Raw genomic sequence first — 16,214 nt, forward strand, 5'->3', positions numbered from 1 at the left:
TCTTGCAATGATGATGTAAGTTCAAAAAGAAAGAAGGATATATGTGTTAGAACTTGAGATTATGCTTTTGCAATTATTTGTAAACACATATATCAAGTAAAAAAAAAAAAATTAAAGACAAATCAAGTAGACCTTCGTTCTAATAAGTGCGTATCTGTGTTCAATGTGAAGCCTTCAATTGAAGGCAGAAGAAATATTGAAAGAATTCATTGATAAGCGCACGCAGAGCAGAAAAAATAAAATAAAAGAAAGGGAGAACTGCCGGTTAGTTGCTGATGGAGTGCTAACGTGGCCTGCATGACTAGAGCAATCAGTTATCAGTATAACACTAGTGAGTAGTGAGTAGTGAGTATTTTTATTGGTGTGGGCAAAAACGACGCAGTGTATTCGTGTTCCTGGAGGTCCAGGGGAAAGCCAATAAGGAAGCGCTCTGCGCCGGAGACTGTGCATGGAAGGTCAACATCTATATCTATCCATGCTCATCCCTCCAAAATTAAGACTTGTTTAAGTGAATTAAAAAATAAAAATAATTTAATATTAAATATATTATTTATTTATTAATTATATTTTAGTACAATAATATCAAAATGTTTATTTATTTATTTATTATATTAAAATATATATTTTTTAAAAAATATAAATTATATTTTTTTATTTTTTTATTAAATATATTAAAAATAACATTTTTTTTAACAATTTGTTGGCACCTAAACAAATTCTTAAACAATCATCGTTAATGGCTATTTTTTTTTCCTAAATAATTTCTACAAAGATATCCTTATTACTACCCCCTTCTTATTGGTACTTTTTATAATTAAAAAAGTTATAGTAAATATTTACATTATTAGTCTTTTAAACTTTATCGGTGAATTAGTCCTTTAAATTTCTATTGAATTAAATTATTAATTCCTAAATCTGTCTGAAAGATGTAAATTTTGGGGACATATCTAAAGATATATCGTGTATGATATTGAGTTTTTTTTTTTTTTTTTTGGTGAGCGCATGATATTGATTTTATATTCAAAAGAAGAAGCGTACGCAACTTTTATTTATTTTGATGAATTGTAAAAATTACGTTGCTCGAAATCAAAGAAAAGTATCAGTAATCCAAAATATATAAAGAGAAGCTAGTTTGAGATATAGGTTCCCTATAGGATTAGGACTAGCAGATATCGCATGTAATTAATTACAATGGGACACTTCTTCTTCAAGCTCGACAAGCACGCTCTCTTATTGATCTTCTATCTTGTTCTCTTTTTTCTTGATCTTCCTCTTCCGGTCAACTCACAGCACCAAAGAAATTCTTCACATGCAGGTACTCATCATCATCATTCATCTTCAATTTCTCTTTAAAAATAACTACTTTATTTCTCTCGATTTTGCTTTCACTGCTTTATAGGGAACAAGTGTAAGTTATTTTTAAGATTAACTACTAATTTAACATTTGAAAGATTCAGCCATCCACAACAACAAGGCTCCTAAAAAATGTTATCGATTAAACAATTTTTCAATGATTTGAAAATGCATAAAAATAATCAATAAATATTATATTTTTTATAGGTAACAAAAAATTTTCGTATGTAATAAATACCTCATCCTTTTTATCTGAATTTTTTGACAATATTTGAATAAATATTTAAAAAATACATAAAAAATTCAGAACAAAATTTAATCTCTAAATTTTTTATTTAAAAAAAATGGTTATTCATAATAATTTGTTTAAAAAAAATCACTTAATATAAAATTACTAAATTTTAAAGATGAAAAGATATTATTTTTTCAATAATGATTACAAAAATTTGCATCAAAATTTAATTTTTAATTTTTTTTAAGAATACATATTTATTACTAGTTCTTTTTGTTGAGTTTTTTAATATTTCGAAAATTTATTTATCGTTAACATCTTTTAAAGTTTTTTTTTGTTAGCGTAATAAACTTTCGAGTGTCATTTTAAGACTTGTTTGGGTGAGTTTTTAAAAAAAATCTCTTTTCGAGTTATTTTTTTAAAAGATCTTATAAAAAAAGTAAAAATAATTTTATGTTTAGGTATCTCATACAAAAAGATCTTTTTATTTATCAATTATGTTTGACTATAACAATATAAAAATACTTTTTTGTTTATTTATTATATAAAAAAATCATTTTTTAAGAAAAATTTTATTTAAAAAAAAAGATATAAATTATAATTTTTTTAAAAAAATATTTTTTTTAATATTTTTATTTTTACTATTAAAAATTTATCAAATATATTAAAAAATAAAAAAATTATTAAATTTTTTTTATTAAGATAATAACGTTCAAACAAATATTTAATAGATTATTCTATTTTTAATTTGTAGGTAACCTAAACTTCATTCCCGACCAAACGGAAACCAGTTCAAAATTTTTTAGTACTATTATTTACAAATTTGTTAAAAATGTGTTAAGTATATATTAAAATTAATTATTAAAAAGATAAAATATTTATTAAAAATAAATTTAATAACATATATAATAACTAATTCTAGTATATACGTAGAATTTTTAAATTTTCTATTCCCATTATTTTTTTTATAATTGTATATCTTTGTATGGGTCTTTAAATAAAAGTCCTTATTATTTTTTTTTATTTAAAACAAAAAACAGATGTGAAAGGAGAGTTCTGCTTCATTACCCTACCTACATTATTCCCCTTTTATTAATTTCCTATGCCAGCAATATATATTCTTAACATAAAGCATAGCAAAGATTTCTATTTTTCATATAAACAATTAAAAAAAAGTAGATATTAAATACCAAAAAAAAAATGTAGATATTTATTGTTGTTGTTGTTGTTGTAGTAGTTTTCCTATTAAAACTTAACAATATAAGCCACAATAAATAAAAATTAAAGTCATGCTTGGTATGATAACATGTTACAGCTGATTCAGCAACAATAATAAAAGCAAGTGCAATAGTATCAGTGGATAGGAGGGGTGGCGGTGGCGGTCACGGAGGTGGCGGTCATGGAGTTGGCGGTCATTCCGGCAGTGATGGGCACGGGAGTAGCAAGGGAATGAATGGTGATCATAGTAATTTGCCCATTCCTTTATATGGCGCAGCTGCAGGTAGTGCTGGTTACCGCAACAACGACCATCATCATGGTACAAGTAATGGTATTTTGAATTCTGTTTATTTTTACCATTATTTTCTTTTGTTTATTCCAATTGTTACATTGTTCCAAATCTCAAAATTGCATATAAATTCTAATTAATTAAGTATGGCACACATCATCATTGAATGGTAGCGTAAGTGATGTAATTTTTAATAAGACGACCAGTTTTTGGTTGAGAAAGCTCTCACATTCATTGGGAGTAATTATTTTCTTGTTAGGGTTGTACACCAACTACGACGTCAAAGAAAAAATTACTAACATTTATTTATATTAAAGTTTTAAAATATTTATCTTATTTTTTTATTAGATACTAATATTATAGAAAAATTTTAAATTTAAGTTAAAACCATTGATCTTAATATATATATTATATATATTTTCTATAATTAAAATCATCGATTAAAAATCACTAAAATTTCCAATATTATGATGTAATGATGTATTGTACCTCTCCTAGCGTTAGGTAGCCGCTACCACCTGCTGCTTGGACAAGCAATCTAAATAAAAGTCCCTTGTGTATGTTTTGTCAAATTTTTTTAATAAAATTCTTCTAAAATGAATAGACTGGTAAGGTGAGTGATGTTTTTATCATATTAAATTAAGATAATAAAATTTATACATAAAATGCTTTAAATGCAACAAAACCTTCACAAATGAGGTAATGTACATTGACTAAATGACTGGCATCTTTTTGAAGGATGTTGAAAAGAGTTAACCGAAGATATAGAGGGGAGCTACAAGTACAACAAAGGCAATCACAACCAGCTTGATTCCATGGCCGATTCTTAACTGTTTAACCCATCCTTACAACTGTAGGCACCCTTAAATGTACACGTTCCCTAATTATCCATAAACAGAGACCGTACCCCAGAAGGAACTCTATTTCATGAACTCTAGAACTTTCTGAGTAATATCTTCAAGGAAGGAAACAAAGCCCATTACACTTGTAAGCCCACTTCCATCAACATCCTGCTCCTCAATTAGAAAGTTTTCGAAAACTGAGGCGTCATCCAGCCCTCCTCGAATAAAAATGAGCTTGGGAGTGATGCATCTCTCTTGCTTCAATTTGTTGATTGTAATCCTTAACAAACCTGACAATGTATTTTGCATAAGATTTAGGCAGAACAGGTATGACATACTTCTACCAACTAAACCCAAGATAGCAGAAGAAAATGTAGAGAAGGCTTACAATCATGGGGTGGAGGAAAAGGAAGTGAGGGGTCTGCAGTGGAAGAATAAAACACCACCAGAATTGTGAATGCATCAAGGAAAAATATTGGACTGCCACTGGTAATCAGCGCAGCACGACTCAATGAATGGCGAGGATATGCTTGTTTATCTGGAGTAGCGAATGATGTCAACACTGGATAGACAGCACGATGAAGGGAACTTGGTTCAAGCACACTACAACACAAATGAAATTGAATCGTATAATCAAATTCTTGAGTAGAAGTTCAACCTAGAATACAACACTACCAATATGCTGCGAAAGCAGTGCAACATTATTAGATACTCATTTTAGAGCAGCTAACACTGGTAAAGAACATAGTCATTTTACTGGTAAAAATCAAGACAAGGAAAATAAATTTATTACTGTATAACGATTTGACCTATTACAGTACAAAAAGGAAAAATAACGTCCTAAATGACCTATTTTCTATGCTCATAATGCACTGGCTGTCATTTTATTTAATAAAGAAGAGTCAACTACCAAAAATGTCCTCCAAAAATTGATTCACCAATAAAAAAACTCCCAAAAAATGAAAAAAGCAAAATACCCACAAAAAATCTTGAAAACGTGATAGAAGTACCTTGACATAAAGTATATACTAAGGGAAGCTTACTTTATGTCAGGATACTTTTATCACATTTAAATATTTTAAAAGTTTTTTTGTCGTTTAAATCTTTCAGGATATTTTTGTTAGGTACTAAATGTTTAGTGGGTGTTTTTTGGTGGTTTACTCTAAAAAAAAAAACAAGTGCTACGATTTAGATTCTTAGGTATACAATTCTATTTTCAATTCTTATAAAAGAAAGACGCCTTTCTTGTTATAGCTTTTTTTTTTTTGTTGTTTGGGGGGGGGGGGGGGGGGGGGCACAGATCTTTAGGTCAAAAAACCTCTGATACCATATCATGAAACCACTTCTCCTAAAAGTTTAAGCTGATAGGAGAAAGCACATGAATGGTTATATTTTTAATAAATATTAATAAAAGCTTATTTAGCTCTATGCTGGTCAGCTAATATGTCTAACCTCACCCAGCAAAAAATTGGCACAATTATGCAAAGTCCATTGTTCAAATAAATCTGAAGACCAATCACCTGAACAGGCATTGAAGATAGATGCGATAGTCGGGGTGAACACCTTCTTCGTGAAAACGGAGAAGAGGATTTCGAAGGAGCGCAAAAATTAGGCGAGGTAGAGGCTGAAGTTGAGGACACTGGGAGAATGCAACATCTATCTGGGATCTTAGGGAAAGTCCACTATTGTACTGAACCAGTTTAAGAGCATCATTGTATTGAGCTATGAGGATCACTAGCCATTCTTGAAGCAGAACCCTGCCCTCCCGAACACCTTCATCCAAAGAGGCTAATATAACCTGCAGAATACCATATAATAAGTTGCCCAAGAAAACTATATTTTTAGAAAGAAAATAGAAAACTTAAAAAATCAATCAAGAAAACAGAGAAAAGACTGGAGAAAAATATTACTATAATTCTATATATGTAGCAGGAGTTCATATATTTATAAAACACTAGAAAAAGCATAACATCCACAGAAGTAGCTCTGAAGTGTGAAGCACAAAAATAAACATCACACCAAAGGAAATAGATTAGATGATTTTGCAATTCACCTTATGAACAAGCAAAGATAGCACAACTTCAGGATCACAGCTGTCATAAAGTTCATTAATGTTCTCAGCAACACCAAACTGCAACGTGCGGATCCTAAGCCGGCGTTTGAGAGAATGTATGGTTCTGTGTCATTAATCAACACAACAAATTAAGCACAAAAAGGCCTTGAATCATTCTGTAAATAATTTTGAGATGTTGGCAGAAAATGAGAATTTCGAACACAATTATCAAGAAATTGAGGGACTCAGGGTATGCCCAAACAATATCAATAAAGCAAATGGAACTAACATTTTAAATAAATTAGAAAAAAAAATGCCCCATCCGAAATAGAAATCACAGGAAAAGAGAACAAGGAATATTCCCTAGGAAATATGTTGAAATGTTAACAAAAATAGACTTTTCAAGAATATTCCCTAAGAAGACGACGACGACGATGATGATGATGATGATGATGAAAAAGGTAAAGTCCTATGTTCAACTTATAATTTGTAGTTTGTGAAGATTAAATAAACGAGAGATAAAGAAAGATGCCTTGGTAAGAAATCCCATGATCCATCTTCAACCAACAAATACTTAAGTTGAACAAAAGAAGAAAAGCTAGAAACTTGGAAGAACATTATTTGTGGCCATTGATGGCAAAAAGAAAGTACTTGATACTTAATGACAACAAAGCTTTGCTCCATTAGATAGGCTTAGTTATAATGCATCAAACAGTGCCACAAGCCCACAATATTTGTTGTGACATCTAATAGGACTCACTGCATCTAACATGGATAATATAGAAAAACACCCATACCATATATACCATAGGATAATGGGCGAAGACCCATATACAATTCATAAACATCTAATATCTCCTCTCTGTACCTATTTGTAGAAACTCCTGCTAAATTGGAAAGTTCCTTGGGAGGAACTACAACTGAGTACTGAAATGCAATTTGAATTGTAGGAACATCTGACTTGTTTCTGCAAAAAAGATAACATCGAATTGGATCAGAACAGGAAAAGTATCAAAGAAGAACTAAAGCTTAATTGCTAAAATATGACACAAAATTATAAGTTATTGAAATCACAGAAGATAATAATGTTACTAAAGATTAAAATTTTCCTGCTACTTTTAGGTTCAAAATTTTCATCTTGCAGTCATAATATACCAACAAGAGTACTTTATACATCATCTAAACCCCTCCAATAAAAAAGAAAGCATCATTTTTCGCAAACAATCTTCATGTGCATGGCTAATCCATTTTTCCCCTTGAGTTACTCCTCTTCTTGGTCTAGTATCCCAGACAAGCTCTAGGGTTTCCTTATTCAGTAGCAATCTGATTTCAAGTATGAAATGTCCAACCTATTGTCATACTTAAACACGTGAAGGAAAAAAGGTGAAAATCACATGCACACTCACAAAGTCACAGATAGCATGTGTTGGTATGATGATGGTTTCGATTAATCAGATTGTCTTGGTTTACAAAGTTATTTTACTTCTTCAATATTCAACAACACCACCACCTTCTCCCACTAAGAGGAGTTGACTACTTCTACATGATAAAATTGAAGAAAAACAAAGTCATTGTTAAAGCTCTTCAAAGAACAAACTATGAAAAGGTACAGTCTTTCCATTAAGAGAAACTGCTACTTAAACAATCAGTAGTTTATGGACAAACTAATGAATTAGGAGACTAGACGTAGAATGGCCTCAAAAAATTCTGAGTAAAAATAACACAGAAAAGTACAAGGCTTACATAACATTTTCACTTTTGAATGCACCTTACTTAAGTAACTATACATTAGAAAAGGAAAAAGTATATTTTATACCCTTAGCATTTGTATTTAAATTTCAACTTTATGCTTAAGTTTTATTTCATTTCAATTTTACACCAAATGTTTCATAACATTTCAATTTTAGGTTTCTGAAACAAGGCAGGCACAAAATTTTGACCAGCCTTTTTGAAACGTTCTGAAACATTTGGTGTAAAATTGAAACGAAATAAAAATTAACGGGTAAAATTTAAAAGGTTTGAAACATTTGGTGTAAAATTGAACAAAATAAAACTCAAAGGGTAAAATTGAAATTTAATACAAACGCTAGGGGTATAAAGTATACTTTTCATGTACAAGCTTTCAAGCTAGTAAAAGTCAGACAATACTGTAACCAGTAATAGTTTATACCTTGAAAATCCAACATTGTTTTCAAACACAAAGTCATAAGCATATGTAGCATAAGAATCACAACATATGATGTGTTGAACATTTTCATACTGTGGATCCGGGAAGAAGTGACCATACTGCAATACAATATCACATTATTCTATAAATATATGCAAAAGATATGAAATATAAATCCATCCATTAGATCACACTTACAGAATTGCCAGGTTTAAATTCAGTTGAAGTTCTCAATCGAAGGACACAGCCAAATGCATATGGCCGACTCAGCATTCGGTACCTGCAAGGAGAACAGACCACAATACAGTCACCACTTGATATATATATGTGAAAGCATGTTAAGAAATATCATTAATAGTTGGGGGGATACTTGCAACAGTTCTTCAACTGTGTTTAATTTTTTATATTTGAGTTCAAAATTTATCACTTAAGTGAATTTCCGGGTTGCCAAATTAATTGGACTTAACCATTTTGAAAAAGAAACAACTAAAGCAATAAACATATATTTCAATGTTATTAACATACAATTAGCTCTATAGTCAATTTAAATCTAATTTGACTAAGAAGAAAGTTGTCGCAATATCACCAAGTTTAGACTGTATTGTGGACACAGGAAAATAGTCAACAGCCAATACTGAATACCTATCTCCTACAGATATAAATCAGGCAACTGCAATGGTTTTACCCATAAAGCATGTCTTGGAAAGTTATGAAATGAGACTTACATGTCCTGAGGCAAAGTTGAATCCTCAGTACTTGTATATAAAAATAAGGAACCACCACTTTCAATACTCAGAAACTTCAGGGAAGCCAAATCTGTGTACTCATTTGTTACCGCAAATATGTCCACACAGACACCTGCTTGAACAGCAACAGCAGCCTGTAATATGTCAACTTTTTCACTTCTAAAAACATGAAAGGTAAAAGTAAAAAAATAACATAAGTTAAATACCAGATCTTTATAAAATGGTGTCTGCTCTGGGAGTAAAGCACGATCTGCATCCTCTCCTTTGCTTGCATACTGCTCACCATACCGTCTTGTATCCAACTGTCCAGCTCCATAATCAGGGGGACCAGACAAGAAAGCAAAGATTCTAGCTGCAGTACTCAATGGAAATAACATCTGCTTGAAGCTTAAGCATGCAAAATTGACATTAAAGAAATCGAACATCAACCTTGTAAACAGCATCTGAGTTTTGTAGTTAAAATCATTCAAACCTAAAGCAAACGTGTTTCCATATTCGGATCCAAGGTAATTGCAAAGGGCTTCCATTGCCACCCCAAAACCGCGCCCACCTATCAGAACACCATCCAGTGATTGACCAGCTGCCGTGGTTCTCTCCCATGAAGTCGTAGGTCTTAGTGTTTCAAGCGCAGATGCAATATGGTCCTTACAGGTGTCCACCTGAAAAAAAAAAGGCTTTTAGGTCGAACAGAATTTCCCATATAAAGTGATCTTTTGTGCTTCAACGTGAAAAAACAGTAATCCTAAAAAATTGCTTATGGTTAACATACAGGAGCCAGAAACTGTAACAAAGGCATGACATCATCAAGCCCAATTGGTAAAGTTCCCTCTGCATCAGGAGGGATGAACACATTTTTTACAACAGGAATAGGACCTTGAATATCATACAATCCTAGTTTGTGGCTGAAGGTAGCAAGCCCAAAAAGTGAACCAGGAGCAAGAGCTGCAGTAGAACACATGGAAAAGAAAATTAAAAGAAACCATAAAAAAATTACCATATACAAAGAACTGTTTAGTTGGATTAACATATTACCTTCCAAAGCTGCCAGCAGTGCACTTTTAGTCAGCTCCAAAAACTCCTCTGAAGCTGCAGTAAAACCCAGAATATTTTCCAAGTTATAAATAACAATATCAAGATGATTCATCTGCATATTAGTAAATAATCAAAAAACAAGTGTAACAATACAACAAGGCTTTGTTCCACAAGGTTAAATCCATTATATGGATCCAACATTATATTGTAAACCATGTCTATTCAAACCATTAAAATTAAAATATTTGTAGTGGTATCGTCTCTAGTGCTTCTTAGTCTCCTTCTAATTCTATCAATAGGGTTAACTCCGTATAATTGACTCTCCTTAGTATATGGATCTTCAAAGAAAAAAATATATAATCGAGAGTATCAAAGGGAAGCTTTCTGGACTTGATAGCATGATCACAGCATCCTTCTACATAGAATCAAATGTCAGGGCAAAAGTAACTAAGTGAGAGAAAGCAAAAGGAGGAAATGATCAAATAATAGCTATTACTGCTGTGATGGAATTTTCATTCACATTCGACAGAAGTAAGGCCACAAATCACTGGTTGATCACAGTTCACAGTTTGAAATGCTATATCAGTATAACTAGTAGCAAATTTGTCTTGAACAACCAGTGAAGCATTGTACACAACCGTTACCAATTTGCCATAATTCACATCTAGACTCATAAATGTCATGTGATTCCAAACCATGGTCTCCCTTCAGCCTCAACCCTTAAGGAAGCAAAGGCGGAAATTGGAACCAAGTTCACAAATGCGCCAAATAATCATTGGGGAAATTCATTTCTCGCACCCAAAAGCAGCTGCAGGATGAATGAACTTCACACAGACCTCTCTCGCATACATCAAAAACAATGAACCAGCTAAAAGGAAACGCAAAAGTTGCATTCCAAAAAACAAAATGATCTCTCTCTCTCACACACACACTGCGAAACCCCTAACCGACTAACCTCACCGAACTAAGGAAATTATGTGGGTGAGAGAGAGAGAGAGAGAGAGAGAGAGAGAGAGAGAACGAGGGAGAGAAGAAAGGAGGAAGAATTGTTCAGTTCAAACAGATAAATCTTACAGGACAAGTCAACGGCAGCAACATAGACAGGACGGGCTTGCATTGCCGCTTCCTCCGACGATCCATCTAAGCCAATTCAAATTAAAAAAGAATCCATAAGAACAAAAGACAGAAAATGGATAGAAAACCTGTACAACTTCAGTTGAAGAAGCAAAGCATCGATTCAAAGGAATTACCTAGTGGCAACTCAAGATCTACGAAGGAGGAGCACATCTCGGCGCAGGACTTGGGGAGTGAGTAGCGCTCGACAGCGGCGGAGGAGAGGCCGTTGAGGGTGCCGCAGAGAGAACATGACCACGCCCACTGCTCCAGCTCGCAGTACGTGTTGAAGTACGCCCAACAGTTCTCGCACCGAGGTAGGATGTCGCCGCCCGATCCGAAAGCCGGAGAATGGCCGTTCTCGTCGACGGCGGCGAATGGCGTCACGGTGACTCCCCAGAGGAGGCCAGATCCTTCGCGTGCGTCTGTGTCGACGGGGAAGCGCGAGACTGTGGCCCTCACCGCCATGGTCGTCGAGGATGGAGCGAGTTCGGGCTGTGTTGACTCGGATTCGAGTGACCGAGTTCGAAACAGTAGTAGGGTGAGTATCTGAGTGAGAGTGATGTGTGCGTTACTACCCGCGTCTAGTGTTTGGGATTTTCGCTTTGGGTTGCTTGTGCCTGCGGTTGCGGCCGATGTAACTAGTCGTGTGAATGTTTTGATGAATTGTAATAAAAATACATTTCTTTTTAGAGTGAATACCTACATTTATTTTTAAGGAGTGCCAAGTTCCTAATAAAAAAAATATTTATTTATTTTGGTCTGTAAAAAATTTTGGTTAACACTTTAATTTTTAATTAAAATTAATTATTTAATTAGTTTTTAACAATTAACTCTGTTAATCACTTAAGTTTTTTATTTCGTCAACTTTAATCGGAAATAAAATAATTTCTGACAACTCTAACAGGATATAAAATGATCCTTCATCCATTTTGTTTAGAAACGACACCATTTTTTTCGATTTTCATTGTATCTCGCATAACCCTAACATTCATACTCTCCTTTTTCACCTTCATAGTATTCTTTTCCATCTTTTCCTTCTTTCTCTTTAACTCCAAGATCAAATCATGGTGTAACCGTCACGTGTGTCGCACCTACCTCAACATGTCATAAACCACACACTTCTTAAATATTTGTGATTGGTACACTCACCTCCTTTGTACTTCACCCATCAGAAACATCCACCTCCACGTCCTCGATAAAAATATCACCTCCAACCTCCCGATAACGTCCACCACATCCTTAAGACCAAATTCCACAACTACCCCAAGAGCACGTCTTTCTCTATTTTTCAGTAAGCAATATAGATTGTTGGACATTAGAATATCATGAGAAAATTTTCCTTCGATATCATATGCAAATTCTCATTTGGAATGGACCTTGAGTACTTCATTCCTTCTCTTTCGGAGTCTAAACTGGCAAACGATGTCAGCCTCACATCCAAGCTATCAGTACAACGAGCAATGTCGTCGTCGCCGCTCATATGGAAATTGAAGCGATTACTGAATATTTGTTCTGAGAAGAAGGTGAAGGAAGCGATCGGAGTGGTGGACAATGTGACCATGGAAATGATAAGGCAGAGGAGGAGGGAGATGGTGACGACAATGGGTCTTAACAAATCAGATTTGCTGTCTAGATTCATGGGATCTATCGAAGACGACAAGTACTTAAGAGACATAGTTATTAGTTTCCTGAGTATGAATTGGTTGAAAACAAGTTGAGAATTTTTCTTCTTGTAAACAATGAAGTTGCAGAGTGTGCGTTGTGTAACTTGAAGATGCAGTATTAGACAGTTAGGGTTATGCAAAATATGATAGAAATTGGGAGAGAGCAGTGTTGTTTCCAAACAGAGAGGGTCAAGGACCATTTTGTTTCCTGTTAGAGTTGTCAGGGACTATTTTGTCATCCGTCAGAGTTGACGGAGTAAAGGACCTAAGTGACTACGAAGTTAATTGTTATAAACCAATTGAGTAATTAATTTTAGTTAGGACTAAAGTGTTTAATTCGAAAGTCGTTGAGAACCAAAAGGAGTAAATACTCTGAAAAAATATTTATTTCAATTTTTAATATTTAATTTTGTAAAATTGGTTAGTTTTTTATTAATGATTTATTTTCAGAACATACTTATATGATATGTTAATCAATAATATATTTTTTATTTAATTTTTATAAGTAAAAAAATTTAAAATTCACTAATATTTTTTAACTATACATAATAAATTTAGTCAATGTATTTTAAAAAATAGCTATACGGTCCTAACAATTATTCTTAAAAGACAACGAAACTCTATACAAAAAAAAAATAAATTTGTCGGTTTTAGTTAATTCTTAACAGATAAATCAACAGTTTAACATGCGTGTAGATTAATTCTGTCAATACAAAAAAATATTAATAAAATAGTCTCACAAAAGTAAGATCAAAGACCGTAAAAAATATTTCTTATTGAGAATCTTATTATCTTTTGAGTTAACTGTCAAGTGTATTTTGATTTTTTTTTTTTGTTGAGTATGGAGACTTTTTTTTAAAAATAAAAAAAAATATTGTGTTTTTTTAATATGAATATTAATTTTTTTTAACTTTTATTAATAAATTTAAAGGTGAGATTTGAAGGATAATAAAATTGTTAAAAAATGTATCTTTAGATTTTATGAAGACAACAATATTAAAATTTAATGGAATGCAAATTATATGGTTCGATTTGAATTAAAGTTTAATCAAACACAAATTTAAGGATCAAATTTACATATTTAAAAATTCAAAACTATAAATTTAAGGGTTAAATTTGTATATCCCAAATTTAACTATCTAATTTATCGATATCCGATTTTATATTACGGTAAAACATATCAATTCCCAATAAAACTCAAAAATATTATTATTGGCCCAATATTAACATTAAAAAGCAGGATATAGGTACACGTAGATGAATTTTATTTATTCTTTGAATAAATAAAATAAAATAGAGATAAAAATATGTTTATTAATTTAAAATAATTTGTTACACTTAAAAAATATTTTAGAAAAATAAGAATTTTAAATAATCTTTGACAATAAACTATTTTAAAATTTGTAAATATATTTTTATTTTCACTGTTACTATAGCCAATAAATAACTTGTGAACAAGATCTTTATTTGAACATTTTTCCTATTTTCACAACTTACACTAATAATTCTTAAAGAATATCTTTTGATTACTACTTCGACTGATCAAATATTGCACTCTATAAATATTAACTGACTAAGCATATAGACTAAAATTTAGATTTCGAAGTTGGTGTTAATTTCTTCTAATATTCTTAATAAATATTGATATGACCAGTACACATTAGTTATACGATTATAGTTCGGTAATATAATCGAAGATTTAAATACAGAATCATAACTGATTCCTTATTTTGTATTGTCGGATAAGCCATTAACTCTTCTTACAGATGTTATTATTTGGCTAAAACGGTTATCCTCATCTTTCAGACTATGAAGGACAGACTGGAAAGGTCTTCGAGGTATGTGTAATCTTCTTAAAACATAACTTCACTAAAATATCTACTTACTTGGATGTCGGAGTACCTTTTGCAGGTCTCCACCCTCCGTTTTGCTTATCGCCGACGTATATCGCACCCCTGCTAAGAAGTTCGCCGACTTCTACTAGGAGACGAGTTATACATCAGAACATCCAGGTAAGAACATTTGGCGCCCACCATGGAGCTAAAGGTTTTTGAACACCCCTTTTTAACGGCCTTAAACACCCCGGCGTCTCTCCATGACGGATGTGCCTCCCCTTACTCCATCTTAACTTCTTTGGATAGTAACTGAGTTGCAGCAAGCAAATCAGCGCATGGTAGAGGCAAACCAGCGAATGGCTGAAGAAAATCAAAGGATGCAAAACCAAATTGCAAAACTAGCTAATGCCCGGCTAGAACACAATAATGATCATCAGGAGCACCAGGAGAATGAAGAGCATCAGTCAGAACTAACGCACGTCTCCAAAACTCCTCGCAATGACGACAATAGAGGCCTAAGGAATGAGGAAGCCCGACCAGAAAATGAGGAGGCTGAACCCGATAATTCTGTTGGACCCTTCATGGCCGATATCATGAACTATCAAATGCCTACGCAGTTCACCCTACCGACGACCCTTACCCCTTATGATGGGTTAGGAGATCCGAAGCAACACCTCAAAAAATTCTGATCTATTATGATAGTAAATGGTGCATCTGACCCTATCTTATGTCGTTGTTTTTCTTCTTTTTTAGACGGTCCTGCACTTGATTAGTTTTGCTCTTTGCCTGCAGATTCTATCTCACGATTTCAAGAGTTGGCCAAGCAATTCGAGGACCACTTCGCAGCATCGGCTATATACTTGCGTGATTCCGACTACCTGAATACCATCAACTAGGGCCAACAGGAGAGCTAGAAGGATTATATCACCCATTTTACCAAGATCGCTATGCGCATTTCCGACCTCCATCCCGAGGTACATTTGCATGCTATTAAAAGTGGGCTACGCCCAGGCAAGTTTCAAGAAGCCATCGCCGTGGCCAAGCCAAAAACCTTAGCCAAGTTTCGAAAAAAAGCCAAAGGTCAGATAGATATCGAAGAACTTCGCCAGGCGCGGAAATCAGAAAAAAGTCGAATGCCAAAGACGATGATAAACCTCGGGATAACAAAAAAACTTTCAAGCTGGCCCCTCAGTACGAGTCATACACCCAGTTTAATACAAAGCGGGACGACATTATCAAAGAAATTCTCAGTGCAAAACTGATAAAGCCGCCTCAGAAGGCAGGCAATTATCCAGAACCAAAGAACGTCGACAAGTCCAGGTACTGCACCTTCCACCAAAAACATGGACATACAACCGATGAATATGTCATCGCCAAGAATCTTCTAGAACGGTTAGCAAGACAAGGGTACATAGACAAGTACATTGCTGGGCATATGCAGAAGAGAGCCGTACCAAGCACTGATACATCCCCAATAGGCACATCATCCCGTGAGAAGGATAAAGCTCTTGTACCACCATGTGGTGTGATTAATTGCATCTTCGGTGGATACGCCGGGGGCGGGCATACAAGCTCGGCCCGAAAACGCACGTATCGGACCATGTTAACAGCGGGACACATCACTGACGAGCAACCAAGGACTGAAAATATACCAGAGATGACTTTTC

General features: G+C 33.5%; 2 protein-coding genes across 2 annotated transcripts; one reads left to right on the forward strand and one right to left on the reverse strand.

Moving 5' to 3' along the window:
* Nucleotides 1–3,685: 3,685 nt before the first annotated feature.
* On the reverse strand, nt 3,686–11,699 carry LOC130969759 (protein transport protein SEC23 D). The gene is made up of 14 exons (XM_057895641.1): nt 11,183–11,699; nt 11,007–11,072; nt 9,933–9,986; nt 9,670–9,842; nt 9,373–9,559; nt 9,107–9,252; nt 8,880–9,034; nt 8,353–8,434; nt 8,158–8,273; nt 6,856–6,954; nt 5,988–6,111; nt 5,455–5,732; nt 4,323–4,537; nt 3,686–4,224 (listed from the first exon to the last, which is right to left on the reverse strand). Exons 1-14 carry the CDS (start codon nt 11,511–11,513, stop codon nt 4,013–4,015), a joined length of 2,238 nt encoding a protein of 745 aa, XP_057751624.1. The 5' UTR covers nt 11,514–11,699; the 3' UTR covers nt 3,686–4,012.
* A 674-nt stretch (nt 11,700–12,373) lies between these two features.
* LOC130968897 (cytochrome P450 94A1-like) lies at nt 12,374–14,696 on the forward strand. The gene is made up of 3 exons (XM_057894382.1): nt 12,374–12,708; nt 14,479–14,550; nt 14,624–14,696. Exons 1-3 carry the CDS (start codon nt 12,374–12,376, stop codon nt 14,694–14,696), a joined length of 480 nt encoding a protein of 159 aa, XP_057750365.1.
* The last annotated feature ends 1,518 nt before the right edge of the window (nt 14,697–16,214 follow it).

The sequence above is a fragment of the Arachis stenosperma genome, chromosome 3, assembly GCF_014773155.1.
Source record: "Arachis stenosperma cultivar V10309 chromosome 3, arast.V10309.gnm1.PFL2, whole genome shotgun sequence".
Lineage (NCBI taxonomy): Eukaryota > Viridiplantae > Streptophyta > Magnoliopsida > Fabales > Fabaceae > Arachis > Arachis stenosperma.

Coding starts and splice junctions, on each gene's coding strand:
- LOC130969759 (XM_057895641.1), bottom strand. CDS start 11,513: ATGGCGGTGAGGGCCACAGTCTCGCGCTTCCCCGTCGACACAGACGCA. Junction 9,035..9,106: donor CACCATTTTATAAAGATCTG/GTATTTAACTTA, acceptor GACATATTACAG/GCTGCTGTTGCTGTTCAAGC. Junction 8,274..8,352: donor AATTTAAACCTGGCAATTCT/GTAAGTGTGATC, acceptor ATTGTATTGCAG/TATGGTCACTTCTTCCCGGA.
- LOC130968897 (XM_057894382.1), top strand. CDS start 12,374: ATGAGAAAATTTTCCTTCGATATCATATGCAAATTCTCATTTGGAATG. Junction 12,709..14,478: donor GGATCTATCGAAGACGACAA/GTACTTAAGAGA, acceptor CTCTTCTTACAG/ATGTTATTATTTGGCTAAAA. Junction 14,551..14,623: donor AGACTGGAAAGGTCTTCGAG/GTATGTGTAATC, acceptor TACCTTTTGCAG/GTCTCCACCCTCCGTTTTGC.